The 21,797-nt window shown below is 48.2% G+C and overlaps 1 protein-coding gene across 3 annotated transcripts; it reads right to left on the reverse strand.

Moving 5' to 3' along the window:
* Positions 1-520: 520 nt before the first annotated feature.
* On the reverse strand, positions 521-19,285 carry LOC135517212 (activated CDC42 kinase 1-like). Of its 3 annotated transcripts, none has more exons than XM_064941315.1 (19): positions 19,183-19,285; positions 17,906-18,065; positions 16,765-16,847; positions 16,107-16,185; positions 15,127-15,275; positions 14,777-14,929; positions 14,571-14,666; positions 10,090-10,271; positions 7,607-7,733; positions 7,297-7,443; positions 6,992-7,086; positions 6,670-6,864; positions 6,358-6,449; positions 6,192-6,236; positions 5,836-6,065; positions 5,523-5,723; positions 2,952-3,659; positions 2,630-2,725; positions 521-2,152 (listed from the first exon to the last, which is right to left on the reverse strand). In XM_064941315.1, the coding sequence occupies exons 2-19, from the start codon at positions 18,063-18,065 to the stop codon at positions 2,027-2,029; spliced, it is 2,964 nt and encodes a 987-aa protein (XP_064797387.1). In that variant the 5' UTR covers positions 19,183-19,285; the 3' UTR covers positions 521-2,026. The 3 variants fall into 3 exon arrangements, with proteins under 3 accessions (XP_064797387.1, XP_064797386.1, XP_064797385.1); XM_064941314.1 differs by lacking the exon at positions 19,183-19,285 and adding an exon at positions 18,139-18,635 and having other exon boundaries at positions 16,777-16,847; XM_064941313.1 differs by lacking the exon at positions 19,183-19,285 and adding an exon at positions 18,139-18,635.
* Positions 19,286-21,797: the final 2,512 nt, after the last annotated feature.

Genomic DNA, 21,797 nt, shown 5'->3' on the forward strand with positions numbered 1-21,797 from the left:
TTCTCTCTCTTACCCTTTTTGTTCTCTCTTTCTCTCTCTTACCCTTTTCATTGTTCTCTCTCTCTCTCTCTCTCTCTCTCTCTCTCATACCCTTTTCTTTGTTCTCTCTATCTCTCTCTTACCCTTTTCTTTGTTCTCTCTATCTCTCTTACCCTTTTCTTTGTTCTCTCTTTCTCTCTCTTACCCTTTTCATTGTTCTCTCTATCTCTCTCTTACCCTTTTCTTTGTTCTCTCTTTCCCTTTTCTTGGTTCTCTCTATCTCTCTTACCCTTTTCTTGGTTCTCTCTATCTCTCTCTTACCCTTTTCTTGGTTCTCTCTATCTCTCTTACCCTTTTCTTTGTTCTCTTTCTCTCTCACCCTTTTCTTTGTTCTCTCTATCTCTCTTACCCTTTGTGCTCTCTTTCTCTCTCTTACCCTTTGTGCTCTCTTTCTCTCTCTCACCATCCCCCTTTCTCTATTATATTGTTTATTTTTTTTATTCTGTGTGTTGTCCTGTAGGAAACAAGCAGGAAACCAGAATATAATCCAGAGTTGATCCAAAAATCAGTTTATTAAAAAATATCAGACATGTTGTATTACAGATCTTTTGTCCTCCAGCCAATATTACTACCATCAGTTTATAGCACTACCAGCTAGAGCCAGCACACACTAACCCTAACCCACACACACACACACACACACACACACACACACACACACACACACACACACACACACACACACACACACACACACACACACACACACACACACACACACACACACACACACACTTTGCAGTATCTGTACCTCCCTGTGGATAGGTCTGTAATATGGTGTATAATTGCGTGTAATTATAATCACTATTCACACACACACACACACACTCTTTCACATACACCCACTCACGAGCATGCGTGCACCACACACACACACACACACACACACACACACACACACACACACACACCTTCATGATTATCATTATTCTTATCATCTTAAAATCTTCTGTCTGTCACACACCATTAAACACTATACTGTTTACAGGACTTATCAACACATATATACTTGTATTCCATGTAATATTAACATCACAATAGTACATTATCTACAATACAACAACATCATCATGCTTTCCAATGACACGTTATATCCGTGCAGAACACTACATGTGGACTCAGTGTTGAAGTCATGAAAAGTGCTACAGGTACAGCAGAATGTGGTTTATATCCCTGATCACAGCAGATCACCACCAGTACAATCAACAGCATCTACAGCAGGTATTTACACACACACACACACACACACACACACACACACACACACACACACACACACACACACACACACACACACACACACACACACACACACACACACACACACACACACACACACACACACACACACACACACACACACACTGAGAGCTGAAGTCATTACAGCAACATAAATAATCCCTAGACATCCAAACAATAAATATTCAGACTTCAGATTTGACCCTGTGAGCGACTGTGTAATACTAACAACGATATTAATCAAATATATATATATATATATAAGTAAATAATATAACTATATAATAACTTAACTACTGAGCATGCAGTTGTGTGCTTGTCTAGTGTTTCCCTTCGTAGGACTCAGCCATGTCTGTTCTATTAAGTATATTTCTATGGCCCGCCCAGTTCTCTAGTACACAGGTGGGCTGGTCTGTAGGTTTAGATCGCTGGATAATGGTCTGTAATTATAGGAAAATGTCTGTAGTTTCCTGTCTGTAGGTTTAGGTCTGTAATTATAGGGAAATGCCTGTAGTTTCCTGTCTGTAGGTTTAGGTCTGTAGGGTTAAATGTCTGTAATTATAGGGAAATGTCTGTAGTTTCCGGTATGTAGGTTTAGGTCTGTGGTTAAAGGTCTGTAATTATAAGGGAATGTCTGTAGTTTCCTGTCTGTAGGGTTAAAGGTCTGTATTTACAGGGAAATGTATGCAGTTTCTGGTCTGTAGGTTTAGATCTGTGGGGTTATAGGTCAGTAGTCCTGGAGTCTGTCTCAGCCTACTTTCCCATAAGAGTCCAGAAGCAGGATGCTTGCCTGTTCTAGGTTCCACTGGCAACGCTCTAGAACCTCCTGGCACTCTGATCTAGAACGCAGACCCAGGCGAAACAACTGTTCAACCTATAACAGAGAGAGAGAGAGAGAGAGAGAGAGAGAGATGTTAGAGAGAAAGATGTTCGAGAAAGAGATGTTAGAGAGAGAAAGATGTTAGAGAGAGAGATCTTAGAGAGAGATCTTAGAGGGAGAGAGAGAGAAATGTTAGAGAGAGATCTAAGAGAGAGAGAGATCTTAGAGCAAGAGAGAGAGAGATGTTAGAGAGAAATCTAAGAGAGAGATGTTAGAGAGAGAGAGAATGTTAGAGATCTAAGAGAGAGATCTTAGAGAGAGAGAGAGATCTTAGAGCAAGAGAAAGATGTTAGAGAGAAATCTAAGAGAGAGATCTAAGAGAGAGATGTTAGAGAGAGAGATGTTAGAGAGAAAGATGTTGGAGAGAGAGATCTTAGAGAGAGAGAGAGATGTTAGAGAGAGATCTAAGAGAGAGATCTTAGAGCGAGAGAGAGAGTGTGTGTGTGTGTGTGTGTGTCTGTATGCGTGTACCTTTAGTTGGCATATTGCCTGAGGGATGTTCCAGCTGTGAGTCTCCAGAGCCACTTCACACTCCTCTGCTGTCACACCATGCACTGCCCCCTGCACCTACACACACACACACACACACACACACACACACACACACACACACACACACACACACACACACACACACACACACACACACACACACACACACACACACACAGTTGTAGGATCTCATTAGGTTCCGAAGTCTTGCGACTTCTATTTCTGACAAGATAAACAGGTAAACACAAAGAGCACTTGAATGCAGCCACATTCTACACTGCTTGTTCTGAACATCTCTAACCTGAATGAGGCTGTTCTCCCGTTGCCTGCTGGGAGCTGTAGTTAAATGTTGAGTCCTGTGATTGTTGTTGTTGAAAGAGGTGTTAGGCCTTGCCCCACCCCCACCTGGTTGCTGTTTCATCATGGGTCGGACAGTGGCCATTTTGGCAGCTCCATATCTCTCCAGGTACGCGGGGCGTTCAGAACTTTGAGAGCTGTCAATAAGGGGATCCAATGAAGCGCTGGGAGGAGGGGCAGCAGTGAGCCTGGAGGAATAGATGGAGGAGGGAGGAGAGGAAGAGGGGGAGGAGGAGACTAGAGAGCCAAGAGGACCTACAACACCATACAGCCCTGTCCTCTGACGAGGGGAGACGGAGAGGGGAGGGGGTGGGAGACAAAGGGGGGAGGAGGAGAGAGGGGAGACAGAGAGGGGAGGAACTAAAGGAAGGGGGGAGGCGGCGCGTGAGGAGGGTTGAGAGAAGGCATGGTCTCTGGGAGGGATCTGAGGGGGCGTGTCATCCCTCTCACCTAGGGAAATGCGTTTGGAGGAGCGGAGGGGTGGGATGGGGGAGCGTGGAGGTAGCATGGGTCTGTCCTCATAGGAAGAAGAGGAGGAGGGGGGAGGAAGGTAGATCTGTCTGTGAGGGGCCGGGGGGGCCAGGGAGAGGGGGAGAGGGGAGGAGGGGAGGGAACGGCCGGCTGTCATGGGAACACGCAGTTTCACCATCACCTGCAGGTCAGCAGGAAGAGAAAAAATTGAACAGTTGAAGTCGGAAGTTTATATACACTTATGTTGAACTCATTAAAACTCGTTTTTCAACCACTCCACAAATCTCTTGTGAACAAACTATAGTTTTGGCAAGTCGGTTAGGACATCTACTTTGAGCATGAGACAAGTCATTTTTCCAACAATTGTTTACAGACAGTTTATTTCACTTATAATTCATTGTATCACAATTCCATTGGGTCAGAAGTTTACATGCACTAAGTTGAATGTGCCTATAAACAGCTTGGAAAATTCCAGAAAAGGATGTCATGGTTTTAGAAGCTTCTGATAGGCTAATTGACATAATTTGAGTCAATTAGAGGTGTACCTGTAGATGTATTTCAAGGCCTACCTTCAAACTCAGTGCCTCTTTGCTTGACATCATGGGAAAATCAAAAGAAATCAATCAAGATCTCAGAAAAAAAATTGTAGACCTCCACAAGTCTGGTTCATCCTTGGGAGCAATTCCCAAACACCTGAAGGTACCACGTTCATCTGTACAAACAATAGTACACAAGTATAAACACCATGGGGCCACGCAGCCGTCATACCGCTCAGGAAGGAGACGCGTTCTGTCTCCTAGAGATGAACGTACTTTGGTGTGAAAAGTGCAAATCAATCCCAGAACAGAAAAGGACCTTGTGAAGATGCTGGAGGAAACAGGGACAAAAGTATCTATATCCACAGTAAAACTAGTCCTATATCGACATAACCTGAAAAGCCGCTCAGCAAGGAAGAAGCCACTGCTCAAAAACCGCCATAAAAAAGCCAGACTACAGTTTGCAACTGCACATGGGGACAAAGATCGTACTTTTTGGAGAAACGTCCTCTGGTCTGATGAAACAAAAATAGAACTGTTTGGCCATAATGACCATTGTTATGTTTGGAGGGAAAAGGGGGAGTCTTGCAAGCTGCAAGCAGCATCATGTTGTGGGGGTGCATTGCTGCAGGAGGGACTGGTGCACTTCACAAAATAGATGGCATCATGAGGAAAGGAAAATTATGTGGATATATTGAAGCAACATCTCAAGACATCAGTCAGCAATTTAAAGCTTTGTCGCAAATGGGTCTTCCAAATGGACAATGACCCCAAGCATAAGTTGTGGCAAAATGACTTAAGGACAACAAAGTCAAGGTATTGGAGTGGCCATCACAAAGCACTGACCTCAATCCTATAGAACATTTGTGGGCGGAACTGAAAAAGCGTGTGCGAGCAAGGAGGCCTACAAACCTGACTCAGGGGCGGCAGCGTAGCCTTGTGGTTAGAGCGTTGGACTAGTAACCCCCAAGCTGACAAGGTACAAATCTGTCGTTCTGCCCCTGAACAGGCAGTTAACCCACTGTTCCTAGGCCGTCATTGAAAATAAGAATTTGTTCTTAAATGACTTTCCTAGTAAAATAAAATAAAAAAAAATAAAAAGTTACATCAGCTCTGTCAGGAGGAATGGGACAAAATTCACCCAACTTATTGTGGGAAGCTTGTGGAAGGCTACTCAAAACATTTGACCCAAGTTAAACAATTTAAAAGTAATGCTACCAAATACTAATTGAGTGTATGTAAACTTCTGACCCACTGGGAATGTGATGAAAGAAATAAAAGCTTAAATAAATAATTCTCTCTACTATTATTCTGACATTTCACATTCTTAAAATAAAGTGGTGGCCTAACTGACCTAAGACAGGGAATTTTTTACTAGGATTAAATGTCAAGAATTGTGAAAAACTGAGTTTAAATGTATTTGTCTAAGGTGTATGTAAACTTCCGACTTCAACTGTACGTTAAAACTCCAAACTTGGAAACCTGTGGTGTGTGTGTGCGTGCCGTACCTCTCTCTGCAGCTCCTGGAACAGATCAGCTGACTGTGTTAAGCCCCTCCCCTCTGCATCGGCGCTGGGCGGAGATAAAATCCCCTCAGCGAATCCAGTGATAGATCGAACCTCCATGTCTGCCAATTGGCCCTCAGCTTCCGTGGCAACCTCGTCATAGGCAGGAAGAGGGAGGGGCCAGTCTAGGATGGAAGGAAGGTCCTGGAGAGAGAAAGAGAAGAGAAGACTGTTATTTTGCCCACGCAGTGTGTGTGTGTGTGTGTGTGTGTGTGTGTGTGTGTGTGTGTGTGTGTGTGTGTGTGTGTGTACGTACCTTGAGTGTGTCCTGGTCAGGTAGGCATGTCTCAGTGAGAGGAGAGGACGTGGCCGAGCTAAAGCTGTCATCGGTGAAGTCGATGAGCGAGACCTCGCTTTTGGCCGACCTTACACCTGGCCCCTCCCACGGGCGGAGTTTAAGGCCCATAGCCACACCCAGTTTTTTCAGCCCCAACGAAGCACCTTCATATTCATCATCATCATCTAACACAGAGTCATAGAACGGCTCTACACACACACACACACACACACACACAAACACACATGCACACACAACGTCATCATTATCATCAGAGTCATAGTCAGCTCAACATAGACAGCTAAATAAACACTCAGCGTGGGAGACAGACTTACTCTGGATCAAGACAGCAGGCTGGGGAGGACGAGGAGGAGGCTGCTCTGATGGACAGAAAGAGAAAGACGGAGAGAGTTTAGGAATGAATAAAAAAAGAATGAGGTAAGAAGACACTGTAAGGAGAGAATAAATGTATGTGTGTGTGTGTGTGTGTAGCCTACTCACTCCTGGTGCGGTTGGGTAGTTTGGTGGGCCGGGCAGTGGAAGGATCCATTCCCATAACATCAGGGGGGTCCATGGGGTTTCCCAAGTACAAGCTGAGGGGGGTAGAGGCCAGGGATGTAGTGCAGCGTAAACACAGTACTTCAGATTGTCTTTATAAAACTTACATGACATGCAGTTTGCTCTTTGGGTTCTTTTCCAATTGGTTCCATTGGGCCTGACATCTAAAGAACAAGAGCACAACTGACAGGGCTCTGCTGCACTCTAGTGGTCAGGCACTGTAACAGCCAGGAATGTGTGTGTGTGTGTGTGCACCTGTCTATGCGGTCAGCGTGCCCCCAGCTCCTGTGTGGGTCAGTGTCTCCATGTCCAGTGTGAATGAAGGAGTGTGTGAGGGGTCTGCTGATGTCTTGGGCCGACAGGCCGCTGACCGACGTAACCACGTGGCGAGGAAACTGTCCCACACGCAACGTCCTTCTGTTCTGACCTCTCCACCAATAGAGCTCTGCTCTGGAGACACAGAGACACTGATATGATTCCCTCTTCCACATTACAGAGAAGCATGTCTGTTCTACATAGCTACATAGCTGTCTGACTTTCAGAAACAGCATTCTTCCCTCCCCCCCCACCCACTGACCTGCCCTCGATGATGGTGATGATGTCATTAATGGTGATCTGGAGTTTGTCCGGTTCCTCAAAGTCCTGCAGCGCTTTCATGTCTGTAGGCATGGTCTACACACACACACACACACACACACACACACACACACACACACACACACACACACACACACACACACACACACACACACACACACACACACACACACACACACACACACAATTACCACTAGGTGGGTTGCTTCGGTCTTGCAATCACTCACGTAGCTACAATGCCCTCTGCTGGACACTTGGTGAACCATGAATTGAATGTGTGTCTACCTCCAATAGAAAGTCTCTGAGGGCGGTGAATGTTGGTCTGTCATCAGGCTGAGGGCTCCAGGTCTGCAGCATCATGTTGTAAACATCCTGGGGACAGTCATCTGGCTTCACCAGCCTTTCCCCCTCCACATCCACCTTATGGAGAATCTGCACACAGACACACACACACAAACACACACACTTTTCAAGTACTACCGTCAAACACATATTGCGTGTGAGTGTGTGTCTGTGTGAGGGTGTGTCTGTGTGAGTGTGTGTCTGTGTCTGTGTGAGGGTGTGTCTGTGTGAGGGTGTGTTTGTGTGTTCGTACCTGGCTGCCATTGAGTCCTAGCCATGGCTCCTGTCCGTGTGTAAACATCTCCCACAGAGTGACTCCAAACATCCAGGTGTCTGAAGCATGAGAGAAACTTCTACTCCTCAATGACTCTGGAGCACACCTAGAGAGAGAGAGAGAGAGAGAGAGATTGGCTATACTAAAACTCTTTAACATCATCCTTAGCTCTGGCATCTTCCCCAATATTTGGAACCAAGGACTGATCACCCCAATCCACAAAAGTGGAGACAAATTTGACCCCAATAACTACTGTGGAACATGCGTCAACATAACCTTGGGAAAATCCTCTGCATTATCATTAACAGCAGACTCGTACATTTCCTCAATGAAAACAATGTTCTGAGCAAATGTCAAATTGGCTTTTTACCAAATTACCGTACAACAGACGATATATTCACCCTGCACACCCTAATTGACAACCAAACAAACCAAAACAAAGGCAAAGTCTTCTCATGATTTGTTGATTTCAAAAAAGCCTTCAACTCAATTTGGCATGAGAGTCTGCTATACAAACTGATGGAAAGTGGTGTTGGAGGTAAAACATACGACATTATAAAATCCATGTACACAAACAACAAGTGTGCGGTTAAAATTGGCAAAAAACACACAAATTTCTTCACATAGGGTCGTGGGGTTAGACAGGGATGCAGCTTAAGCCCCACCCTCTTCAACATATATATCAACGAATTGGCACGGGCACTAGAAAAGTCTGCAGCACCCGGCCTCACCCTACTAGAATCTGAAGTCAAATGTCTGCTGATGATCTGGTGCTTCTGTCACCAACCAAGGAGGGCCTACAGCAGCACCTAGATCTTATGCACAGATTCTGTCAGACCTGGCAACTGACAGTAAATCTCACTAAGACCAAAATAATGGTGTTCCAAAAAAGGTCCAGTCACCAGGACCACAAATACAAATTTCATCTAGACACTGTTGCCCTAGAGCACACAAAAAACTATACATACCTTGGCCTAAACATCAGCGCCACAGGTAACTTCCACAAAGCTGTGAACGATCTGAGAGACAAGGCAAGAAGGGCATTCTATGCCATCAAAAGGAACATAAATTTCAACATACCAATTAGGATTTGGCTAAAAATACTTGAATCAGTCATAGAGCCCATTGCCCTTTATGGCTGTGAGGTCTGGGGTCTGCTCACCAACCAAGACTTCACAAAATGGGACAAACACCAAATTGAGACTCTGCACGCAGAATTCTGCAAAAATATCCTCTGTGTACAACGTAGAACACCAAATAATGCATGCAGAGCAGAATTAGGCCGATACCCACTAATTATCAAAATCCAGAAAAGAGCCGTTAAATTCTATAACCACCTAAAAGGAAGCGATTCCCAAACCTTCCACAACAAAGCCATCACCTACAGAGAGATGAACCTGGAGAAGAGTCCCCTAAGTAAGCTGGTCCTGGGGCTCTGTTCACAAACACACCCAACAGAGCCCCAGGACAGTAGCACAATTAGACCCAACCAAATCATGAGAAAACAAAAAGATAATTACTTGACACATTGGAAAGAATTAACAAAAAAACAGAGCAAATTAGAATGCTATTTGGCCCTACACAGAGTGTACACAGCGGCAGAATACCTGACCACTGTGACTGACCCAAAATTAAGGAAAGCTTTGACTATGTACAGACTCAGTGAGCATAGCCTTGCTATTGAGAAAGGCTGCCGTAGGCAGACATGGCTCTCAAGAGAAGACAGACTATGTGCTCACTGCCCACAAAATGAGGTGGAAACATAGAGAGAGAGACAGAGAAAGAAAGACAGAGAGAGACAGACAGAGAGAGAGAGGGAGAGAGACATAGAGAGGCATATAGAGAGAGAGAGAGAGAGAAAGAGAGACAGAGAGAGAGACAAAGAGAGACAGAGAAAGAAAGACAGAGAGAGAGAGACAGAGAGAGACAGAGAAAGAGAGAGAGAGACAGAGAGAGAGAGAGACAGAGAGAGGGACAGAGACAAAGATAGAGAGAGAGAGAGAGAGAGAGAGAGAAAGAGAGAGACAAAGGGGCAAAGAGAGACAGAGAGAGATAGACAGAGAGACAGAGCGAGAGAGACAGAGACAGAGAGAGAGACAGAGGGGGAGAGAGAGAGAGAGAGACAAAGAGAGAGAGAGGGGCAAAGAGAGAGAGAGAGAGAGCGAGAGAGACAGAGAGAGAGAGAGAGGGGGAGAGAGAGAGAGAGAGGCAAAGAGAGACAGAGAGAGAGAGACAGATAGAGACAGAGAGAAAGAAACAGAGAGCGAGAGAGACAGAGAGAGACAAAGAGAGAGAGAGAGACAAAGAGAGAGAGAGACAGACAGAGAGAGAGAGAGAGACAGAGAGAGAGAGACAGAGAGATGGAGTGAAGAAGAAAGTGGAGTGAGGAATGGAGAGGATAGAAAGAGATCATATTGTTTAGTACAGGATCAGGCAGTGAGAACCGCCACCTCGTCACTCACCATGCGAAGGGCACCTTGTGACTCTCCTCCATCACATATGTATCCTGGTGTGACGGCAGCGCCCTCATCAGGCCAAAGTCACCGATCTTCACCATTTCATTGGTCGACAGCAAAACGTTCCTTGCAGCCAGGTCTCTGTGAAGGAACCGCCTCTGTTCTAGATATGCCATGCCACACGCCACCTACACACACACACACACACACACACGGCAGATGTGAACTAACTTGCTAGTGAGCGCTAGCTAATCATGCAGTAACATCACTGTTACCCCCCCTACTGTCTGACCTGTACAGCGTAGCCACACAGAGAGGAGATGACGTTGCCACCCCCCCACTGACCTGTACAGCATAGCCACACAGAGAGGAGATGACGTTGCCACCCCCCCACCCCCACTGACCTGTACAGCGTAGCCACACAGAGAGGGGATGAGGATGCCCCCCCCCCACTGACCTGTACAGCGTAGCCACACAGAGAGGAGATGAGGATGCCTCCCCCCACTGACCTGTACCGCGTAGCCACACAGAGAGGGGATGAGGATGTCCCCCCCACTGACCTGTACAGCGTAGCCACACAGAGAGGGGATGAGGATGCCCCCCCCCACTGACCTGTACAGCGTAGCCACACAGAGAGGAGATGAGGATGCCTCCCCCCACTGACCTGTACCGCGTAGCCACACAGAGAGGGGATGAGGATGTCCCCCCCACTGACCTGTACAGCGTAGCCACACAGAGAGGAGATGAGGATGCCCCCCCCCACAGACCTGTACAGCGTAGCCACACAGAGAGGAGATGAGGATGCCCCCCCACAGACCTGTACAGCGTAGCCACACAGAGAGGAGATGACGTTGCCACCCCCACCCCCCCACTGACCTGTACAGCGTAGCCACACAGAGAAGAGATGACATTGCCACCCCCCACCCCCACTGACCTGTACAGCGTAGCCACACAGAGAGGAGATGAGGATGCCTCCCCCACTGACCTGTACCGCGTAGCCACACAGAGAGGAGATGAGGATGCCCCCCCCCCACTGACCTGTACAGCGTAGCCACACAGAGAGGAGATGAGGATGCCCCCCCACTGACCTGTACAGCGTAGCCACACAGAGAGGAGATGAGGATGCCCCCCCCCCCCCCCCACTGACCTGTACAGCGTAGCTACACAGAGAGGAGATGAGGATGATGCCCCCCCCCCACTGACCTGTACAGCGTAGCCACACAGAGAGGAGGAGAGGATGCCCCCCCACAGACCTGTACAGCGTAGCCACACAGAGGGGAGATGAGGATGCCCCCCCCCCACTGACCTGTACAGCGTAGCCACACAGAGAGGAGATGAGGATGCCCCCCCCCCACTGACCTGTACAGCGTAGCCACACAGAGAGGAGATGAGGATGATGCCCCCCCCCACTGACCTGTACAGCATAGCCACACAGAGAGGAGATGAGGATGCCCCCCCCCCACTGACCTGTACAGCGTAGCCACACAGAGAGGAGATGAGGATGATGCCCCCCCACTGACCTGTACAGCGTAGCCACACAGAGAGGAGGAGAGGAGATGAGGATGCCCCCCCCCCACTGACCTGTACAGCGTAGCCACACAGAGAGGAGATGAGGATGCCCCCCCACTGACCTGTACAGCGTAGCCACACAGAGAGGAGATGAGGATGCCCCCCCCCCACTGACCTGTACAGCGTAGCCACACAGAGAGGAGATGAGGATGCCCCCCCCCCCACTGACCTGTACAGCGTAGCCACACAGAGAGGAGATGAGGATGCCCCCCCCCACTGACCTGTACAGCGTAGCAACACAGAGAGGAGATGAGGATGCCCCCCCCCTGACCTGTACAGCGTAGCCACACAGAGAGGAGATGAGGATGCCCCCCCCACTGACCTGTACAGCGTAGCCACACAGAGAGGAGATGAGGATGCCCCCCCCCACTGACCTGTACAGCGTAGCCACACAGAGAGGAGATGAGGATGCCCCCCCCCACTGACCTGTACAGCATAGCCACACAGAGAGGAGATGAGGATGCCCCCCCCCCCCACTGACCTGTACAGCGTAGCCACACAGAGAGGAGATGAGGATGATGCCCCCCCCCACTGACCTGTACAGCGTAGCCACACAGAGAGGAGGAGAGGAGATGAGGATGCCCCCCCCCACTGACCTGTACAGCGTAGCCACACAGAGAGGAGATGAGGATGCCCCCCCACTGACCTGTACAGCGTAGCCACACAGAGAGGAGATGAGGATGCCCCCCCCCCCCACTGACCTGTACAGCGTAGCCACACAGAGAGGAGATGAGGATGCCCCCCCACTGACCTGTACAGCGTAGCCACACAGAGAGGAGATGAGGATGCCCCCCACTGACCTGTACCTGAGAGGAGATGAGGATGCCCCCCCCACTGACCTGTACAGCGTAGCCACACAGAGAGGAGATGAGAGAGGAGATGAGGATGCCCCCCCCCCCCCCACTGACCTGTACAGCGTAGCCACACAGAGAGGAGATGAGGATGCCCCCCCCCCCACTGACCTGTACAGCGTAGCCACACAGAGAGGAGAGGAGATGAGGATGCCCCCCCCCCACTGACCTGTACAGCGTAGCCACACAGAGAGGAGATGAGGATGCCCCCCCCCCACTGACCTGTACAGCGTAGCCACACAGAGAGGAGATGAGGATGCCCCCCCCCCCACTGACCTGTACAGCGTAGCCACACAGAGAGGAGATGAGGATGATGCCCCCCCACTGACCTGTACAGCGTAGCCACACAGAGAGGAGATGAGGATGCCCCCCCACTGACCTGTACAGCGTAGCCACACAGAGAGGAGATGAGGATGATGCCCCCCCCCCACTGACCTGTACAGCGTAGCCACACAGAGAGGAGATGAGGATGCCCCCCCCCCCCCCACTGACCTGTACAGCGTAGCCACACAGAGAGGAGATGAGGATGCCCCCCCACTGACCTGTACAGCGTAGCCACACAGAGAGGAGATGAGGATGATGCCCCCCCCCACTGACCTGTACAGCGTAGCCACACAGAGAGGAGATGAGGATGCCCCCCCACTGACCTGTACAGCGTAGCCACACAGAGAGGAGATGAGGATGATGCCCCCCCCACTGACCTGTACAGCGTAGCCACACAGAGAGGAGATGAGGATGCCCCCCCCCCCCCCCACTGACCTGTACAGCGTAGCCACACAGAGAGGAGATGAGGATGCCCCCCCCCCCACTGACCTGTACAGCGTAGCCACACAGAAAGGAGATGAGGATGCGCCCCCCCCCCACTGACCTGTACAGCGTAGCCACACAGAGAGGAGATGAGGATGCCCCCCCCACTGACCTGTACAGCGTAGCCACACAGAAAGGAGATGAGGATGCCCCCCCACTGACCTGTACAGCGTAGCCACACAGAAAGGAGATGAGGATGCGCCCCCCCCCACTGACCTGTACAGCGTAGCCACACAGAAAGGAGATGAGGATGCCCCCCCCCCACTGACCTGTACAGCGTAGCCACACAGAAAGGAGATGAGGATGCGCCCCCCCCCACTGACCTGTACAGCGTAGCCACACAGAAAGGAGATGAGGATGCGCCCCCACTGACCTGTACAGCGTAGCCACACAGAAAGGAGATGAGGATGCCCCCCCCCCCCCACTGACCTGTACAGCGTAGCCACACAGAGAGGAGATGAGGATGCCCCCCCCCCACTGACCTGTACAGCGTAGCCACACAGAGAGGAGATGAGGATGCCCCCCCCCCCCACTGACCTGTACAGCGTAGCCACACAGAGAGGAGATGAGGATGCCCCCCCCCCACTGACCTGTACAGCGTAGCCACACAGAGAGGAGATGAGGATGCCCCCCCCCACTGACCTGTACAGCGTAGCCACACAGAGAGGAGATGAGGATGCCCCCCCCACTGACCTGTACAGCGTAGCCACACAGAGAGGAGATGAGGATGCCCCCCCCCCCCACTGACCTGTACAGCGTAGCCACACAGAGAGGAGATGAGGATGCCCCCCCCCCACTGACCTGTACAGCGTAGCCACACAGAGAGGAGATGAGGATGCCCCCCCCACTGACCTGTACAGCGTAGCCACACAGAGAGGAGATGAGGATGCCCCCCCCCACTGACCTGTACAGCGTAGCCACACAGAGAGGAGATGAGGATGATGCCCCCCCCCCCCACTGACCTGTACAGCGTAGCCACACAGAGAGGAGATGAGGATGCCCCCCCACTGACCTGTACAGCGTAGCCACACAGAGAGGAGATGATGACTGACCTGTACAGCGTAGCCACACAGAGGGGAGATGAGGATGCCCCCCCCCACTGACCTGTACAGCGTAGCCACACAGAGAGGAGATGAGGATGCCCCCCCACTGACCTGTACAGCGTAGCCACACAGAGAGGAGATGAGGATGCCCCCCCCCCCACTGACCTGTACAGCGTAGCCACACAGAGAGGAGATGAGGATGCCCCCCCCCACTGACCTGTACAGCGTAGCCACACAGAGAGGAGATGAGGATGTGTCCCTGTCGCTTCCTCAGACGATCCAATAAAGAACCAAGAGGAGCCAGCTCTGTCACCTACACACACACACACTCATTGAATAGGTTGTATTAATTAATGTGTCTCTAACGTGTGTGTGTGTGTATGTGTATTGTCTCTAATGTGTGTGTGTGTGTGTGTGACTCACCATCTTCATGGGGTGAGTGAGCACCACTCCGTAGAGCCGTATGAGGTTCTGGTGGTTGAGGGAGTGCATGGCGTTCACCTCTCTGATGAAATCATCCAACCCCTCAGTGTCTAACACACTGTCTGTCTTCAGACACTTCACCGCTACTGACAGCTGGAGAGAGGGAGGGATGGAGGGAGGGAGGAAGGGGAGAGAAAGAGAGAATGACATGTTTTACTTTGTGAACCAGCTGTCGGATGAAATCATTCTCTAATATTTTGTTGGTAAAATAGATGTATTTTCTGGTTCTCTCTCTCTCTCTCTCTCTCTCACCCACCCACCCACCCAAACCCACTCACTCACTCACTCACCACTTGTCCAGTCGGTCCGGTCCACTCTCCTCTCCTGACGACTCCAAAGGTTCCGTCTCCCAGTCGTTCACACAGCTGAAGCTCTGCCTCCCGGATCAGACAGGTCAGGGCTGCCCCCGACGACGGCCCATCGCTGGACGGGGTTAAGCCTTTCAACAATAGTTCATATACATATAGTTATGTGAGTTGACATACTCCAACAACAACTCCTAATTAAAACAATACTGTTTACAGGTCACTAATGGAGGAGATCTTTGTGGGCAATACTCGGCCTTGTCTCAGGATGGTAAATTGGTGGTTGAAGATATCCCTCTAATGGTGTGGGGGCTGTGCATTGGCAAAGTGGCTGGGTTTTTTTCCTGCCTGTTTGGCCCTGTCCGGGGGTATCATCGGATGGGGCCACAGTGTCTCCTGATCCCACCTGACTCCACCTGGCCATGCTGCTGCTCCAGTTTCAACTGGTCTGCCTGCCGCTATGGAACCCTGACCTGTTCACCAGACGTGCTACCTGTCCCAGACCTGCTGTTTTCAACTCTCTAGAGACAGCAGGAACGGTAGAGATACTCTCAATGATCGGCTATGAAAAGTCAACTGACATTTACTCCTGAGGTGCTGACCTGTTGCACCCTCGACAACCACTGTGATTATTATTATTTGACCCTGCTGGTCATCTATGAACATTTGAACATATTGGCCATGTTCTGTTATCGTCTCCACCTGGCCACCCCTCATAGCCTGGTTCCTCTCAATGTTTCTTCCTAGGTTCTGGCCTTTCTAGGGAGTTTTTCCTAGCCACCGTGCTTCTACACCTGCATTGCTTGCTGTTTGGGGTTTTAGGCTGGGTTTCTGTACAGCACTTTGAGATATCAGCTGATGTAAGAAGGGCTATATAAATACATTTGATTTGAGTAGGTCAAAATCTCAAAAATGATAAGCCTGGAGTTGGGATAATGTAAAGAATATGTCAAACACCCACACACCTGGAGTCATCAAGGTGGGCGATGCCCCCCGGGGCTGCTGTGGGTCAGAGTCAGAGTCAGGTCTTTTCCCTGGAAATACCTGCTGGCCCAAACACAGAGACTACGGCTTAGAGAGACTTTACCACGTACACACACATGTACAAAAAAACACAAGCATGCACACGCACACATGCACACACACACACTGTCATGCCCTGACCATAGAGAGCCCTTGGTTCTCTACGGTGTAGTAGGTCAGGGCATGACTAGGGGGTGTTCTAGCTCAATATTTATATGTTGGTGTTTTGTATGGTTCGCAATTAGAGGCAGCTGGTAATCGTTGCCTCTAATTGGGGATCATATTTAGGTAGCCATTTACCCCACCTGTGTTTGTGGAATATTGTTTTGTGTTTGTGCACCACTACTTTCACGTTTCGTTGTTGGTTTATTGTTTTTTTGTTTAAAGTTTCACCGTAATAAAGATGTGGAACTTCAATCACTCTGCGCCTTGGTCCGCTCATTACGACGATCGTGACACACACACTCAGCCATGCATGCCCGCATGCACGTTCACACACACACACACACACACACACACACACACACACACACACACACACACACACACACACACACACACACACACACACACACACAGCTAAGAGGGATTCAAACTCACTGTGTGCTGTACCTTGCTCATCCAGGATTTGCGTTTACAGAGAGCTCTCCTCCTCTTGACTGCCTCCCAAAGCCTCCTCTGTCCTGCAACACAGAGAGAATACATTACACACCATCAGCCTCCTCTGTCCTGCAACACAGAGAGAATACATTACATACTGTCAGCCTCCTCTGTCCTGCAACACAGAGAGAATACATTACACACCATCAGCCTCCTCTGTCCTGCAACACAGAGAGAATACATTACATACTGTCAGCCTCCTCTGTCCTGCAACACAGAGAGAATACATTACACACCATCAGCCTCCTCTGTCCTGCAACACAGAGAGAATACATTACATACTGTCAGCCTCCTCTGTCCTGCAACACAGAGAGAATACATTACACACCATCAGCCTCCTCTGTCCTGCAACACAGAGAGAATACATTACACACAGTCAGCCTCCTCTGTCCTGCAACACACAGAGAATACATTACACACCATCAGCCTCCTCTGTCCTGCAACACAGAGAGAATACATTACACACCATCATCCTCCTCTGTCCTGCAACACACAGAGAATACATTACACACCATCAGCCTCCTTTGTCCTGCAACACACAGAGAATACATCACACACTGTCAGCCTCCCTCTGACACACTGCCACCCCATCGTCTATATATGTGACATCTTGGATCGCTACAGGACAAAGATATAGGAAAATAGATTTTAGGAGAGACAGGACTGTGTGACTGTGATATGACTACCTTGTGACTGTGATATGACTACCTTGTGACTGTGATATGACTACCTTGTGACTGTGTTATGACTACCTTGTGACTGTGATATGACTACGTTGTAACTGTGATATGACTACATTGTGACTGTGATATGACTACGTTGTGACTGTGATATGACTACGTTGTGACTGTGATATGACTACATTGTGACTGTGATATGACTACACTGTGACTTTGATATGACGAGATTATGACTGTGATATGACCATGTTGTGACTGTGACATGACCACGTTGTGACTGTGACATGACCACGTTGTGACTGCGATAGGGACCATTTCTAGAGGAATAGACATGGTAAATCCACTACTATAGCTTTCCTTGATATTTTTTACACTTTAAAATAGGATATGACTTCACACACCTGGCCTCCCCATGCCAATCTTCTCCAGGTCTTCATTCTTGACGTAGTCGAAGTGTGACAGGCGAGTCACGTTCAGCTCGTCACGGACACGCAGGAAGTACTGCTGCAGCTGAACGTCTGTTAACAGATCTATCAACCACTCTGTCCCCTCCTCCGTCATCTACACACACACACACAGTCAACATACCAACAACAACATCAACCAGTGTCTGACACAGTACATAAGACGTTACCATATTTTCTCCCACTCTCTCCTTCCTCTCTTCCTTCTCCTCCTCTTCTATCTCGTAGGACAGATGCTGGTACATATAGTTATCTGCCATGGCTGCTGCTCCCCCACACTAGTCCTCCAATCTCCCCTCACCCGCCGTCCCTCTTTCAATACTCTTTGGTTTTGTCCTGGTTTCAGCCGTGTGTGTTAAAGCAGTGGTACATCTCAGTTCCTCTCTGTGTCACTCTGCTGCAAGTCTGCCCGTGTTGAGCTCCCCTCAACCTCACCACCTTCTGCCTAATCAATACACACAAACCAATACACAAACACACACAGGCGCGCGCTCGCTCGCACGCGCACACACACACACACACCAGGAGACATCTGACACCACTCTCTCCTGTCTCTATCAGCCAAGCTAAGCTGTCTATAAACTGTCCCTTTCTCTATCCATCTGTGCTGACTCACCCCTACACACAGCACAGGACACTGCCACACCTCCCTGACCTCTCTATCCCTTTCCCCCTATGACTCTCAACATCCTCCGTCTACTGTTGAATAATACAACATCCCCGGAGAGAGAAGAGAGAGCTCGAAACAGTGCTTTCTATGTGTCTCTGTTGAATTGAGGGCACTCTGGGTCTGAATATGGACATTTAAATATAGCCTATATTACCCCCGATTCAGCCTCTCTCTCTGCATTATAAAACAGCACTGCAGTGCAGACTACTGTTGCTATAGGGAGAGAATACTACATAACGAGCCGACGCTAACCCTCCTCCCTTTCTCTCCTAGTAAACAGTAGCTCTCGTTGAGCTAGGCTAAATAAGCTAAGAGATATGCGCATTGAATCAGTTGTTTAAACTAATCTACTGAAATGTTAAATAGGACATGTCGCATCACTGATCCATACACTGACTAGCCTATTAACGGTAACCTCATCAGAGACAGAGACCCAAATCAAGATAACAGTATAGTTCATGCAGACGCTCATCGAGAGATGTAAAAAGAGAGAGATGGGAGGGAAAGACAGCCTCTCTATTTTCTCCACCTCGCCAAAACTCGCCTTAATCAATTGTTGTTTTCAGAACACTTCATTTTTTCTTGGTAAAATAAGCAGTCGGTTGTTTTCTGTCTGTTCCCTGTCCTCTCCTGTAATTCCTGGTCGCGTGTTGCTGGGATTACTGGCGTGGCGTCACCGCGTTTTGCGCACATTGAGATACGGTACGTTCCAGGCCGCCAACATTGCATTGAAACGTTTGCATTAAAACATTGCATGATCTATTGGGTAAGGATAGGCTATCGGTGATTTTTGGAAGTTAGTCTCCAACGACGATTTGGTATTTGATTAGGATCCCCATTAGCTGTTGCAAAAGCAGCAGCTCCTCTTCCTGGGGTCCACACAGAACATGAAACATAATATAGAACATCATTGGACAAGAACAGCTCAAGGACAGAACTACATACATTTAAAAAAGGCTATGAAAAGACCCCTGGTGGCATGTCTGGTGGGATAAGTGTGTGTGTCAGAGCTGTGTGTAAGTTGACTATGCAAACAATTTGCGATTTTAAACACATTGTTTCTTATAAAAAGAATTGATGCTGTCAGTCTCTCCTCAACTCTTAGCCAAGAGAGACTGGCATGCATAGTATTTATATTAGCCCATCAATGAACAATAACCACACACACACACACACACACACACACACACACACACACACACACACACACACACACACACACACACACACACACACACACACACACACACACACACACACACACACACACACACACGCACACACGCACACAGTTTATGTATTGGTGCGTTAAACCAAAGGGTTTATTGAAGCACAGCAGAAAAACAGAACTCATCATCAACGGTACAGAAATGGCTAAACACCCATACACGGTCCTCTACATCATGGTATCACACCAAGTGAGTGGTAGAAAAGTCAGGTGAACATGTATGGGTTCAGCCTAGCACTGACAAGTCAGTAACAGAAATGTCAGAACAGTTCCACTAGTTAGCTGATTGACAGAGTGCCATCAATAATCAAAAGAGAACAATCCCAATTTAGTGGACGGCTACAACAGGAGTTTCAGTGTCTGATAATATATGCATGGGAAAATATATAGGAAGATAATCCTATTGACCTGAATGGGAACATTTGTTGTAGGGATTGCATTTGTAAGGGAAAACACAGTAACATGCCATAGGACGCATCCATTACAACTAATTCAGAAAGGAACAATAGAAGAGTGTTAGGTCACACACACAGATCAGATATACTAACCCAAGACAAAGAGAGAGAGAAAAATTATTACTGACAAACACTGTTTCCTGATAAATGACTTCACCCTTCAGTGAAATACGAGTCACTGCCCCCGATACACACAGATATATAACTCTGGGAAACACTGTACCCAATAAATTACTTCACCCTTCAGTGAAATACGAGTCACTGCCCCCGATACACACAGATATATAACTCTGGGAAACACTGTACCCAATAAATTACTTCACCCTTTTAGTGAAATATGAGTCACTGCCCCCGATACACACAGATATATAACTCTGGGAAACACTGTACCCAATAAATTACTTCACCCTTTTAGTGAAATATGGGAGTCACTGTCCCCGATAGATAACCACACACACACTGGTAGTCAAAAACTACCACCAACACTTATCATTATGGAAGACACTGCTCCCGATAATAGTTCAGATCAGAAATATAAACTGCTCCAAAATAACACTGGTTAACAGAAATAACTCTTTCGCTGCCTGAATAATATTATTTTTATACGTTCAGCTCAGAGTGGCGAGATTTAGCATGTTTGTGTTGGTGAGCCCATGCTGCATCAGAAATTACACCATATTACCTATATAGTTAACTTCTTCTGACCAGAGCCATTTAAGGCTATATATAAAATTGTAATTACAGACGTGACCCAAATAGCTACCTCCCCAACATGTCTAAAACATGCTTAGAATTTGTAAATTCACCATGGACTCCGAATTTAAGTGCATGCATTTCATCAAATCAAAATGTGACGAAGTCATGACATCCGCTGCCGTCGGTTACCATGTTTCTGTGGTGATACCCAGATGCTGGGGTTTCTGTTTCCATAGTAATGTGTGGGAGCAGTCGGTGATGTATTTCTGTTAACAGAGTCATGTATACAGCGGAAGTCTGACCATCTGTAGCTGGAGACAGTCTTTCATCTGGGTCTCAATTCTCTTCCCCCATTAGATTCTGTTCTCACTTCAACTGCAAGGCCAACTGAAAGGCAATATTTAAACCACATGTCATGGGACCTTGGATGGTCACAGTCTGTATACGTGACTCTGTTGCTTCAGCAGATGCTGCCGCAGTAAGAGACAGTATAACTGCCATAAGTATGGAAGACATTGCTCCCGATAACTTTATAAAATGAACTGATAAGTCGCTCTGGATAAGAGCGTCTGCTAAATGACTTAAATGTAAATGTAAATAACTCTATCAAAAACCAAATGAACAAACACATAGCCGTCAAGTCTGGAAGGCATAGATCCTGATAAAGCTATCAAAAACCAAATGAACAAACACATAGCCGTCAAACTATCAAAAACCAAATGAACAAACACATCTGTCTGGAAGGCATAGATCCTGATAACTATCAAAAACCAAATGAAC

This window comes from Oncorhynchus masou, chromosome 28 (assembly GCF_036934945.1).
Source record: "Oncorhynchus masou masou isolate Uvic2021 chromosome 28, UVic_Omas_1.1, whole genome shotgun sequence".
In the NCBI taxonomy this organism is placed as follows: domain Eukaryota; kingdom Metazoa; phylum Chordata; class Actinopteri; order Salmoniformes; family Salmonidae; genus Oncorhynchus; species Oncorhynchus masou.

Coding starts and splice junctions, on each gene's coding strand:
- LOC135517212 (XM_064941313.1), bottom strand. CDS start 18,228: ATGGCAGATAACTATATGTACCAGCATCTGTCCTACGAGATAGAAGAG. Junction 16,848..17,905: donor GATTGGCATGGGGAGGCCAG/GTGTGTGAAGTC, acceptor TCTGTGTTGCAG/GACAGAGGAGGCTTTGGGAG. Junction 10,272..14,570: donor TGTGTGGCTACGCTGTACAG/GTCAGTGGGGGG, acceptor GTGTGTGTGTAG/GTGGCGTGTGGCATGGCATA.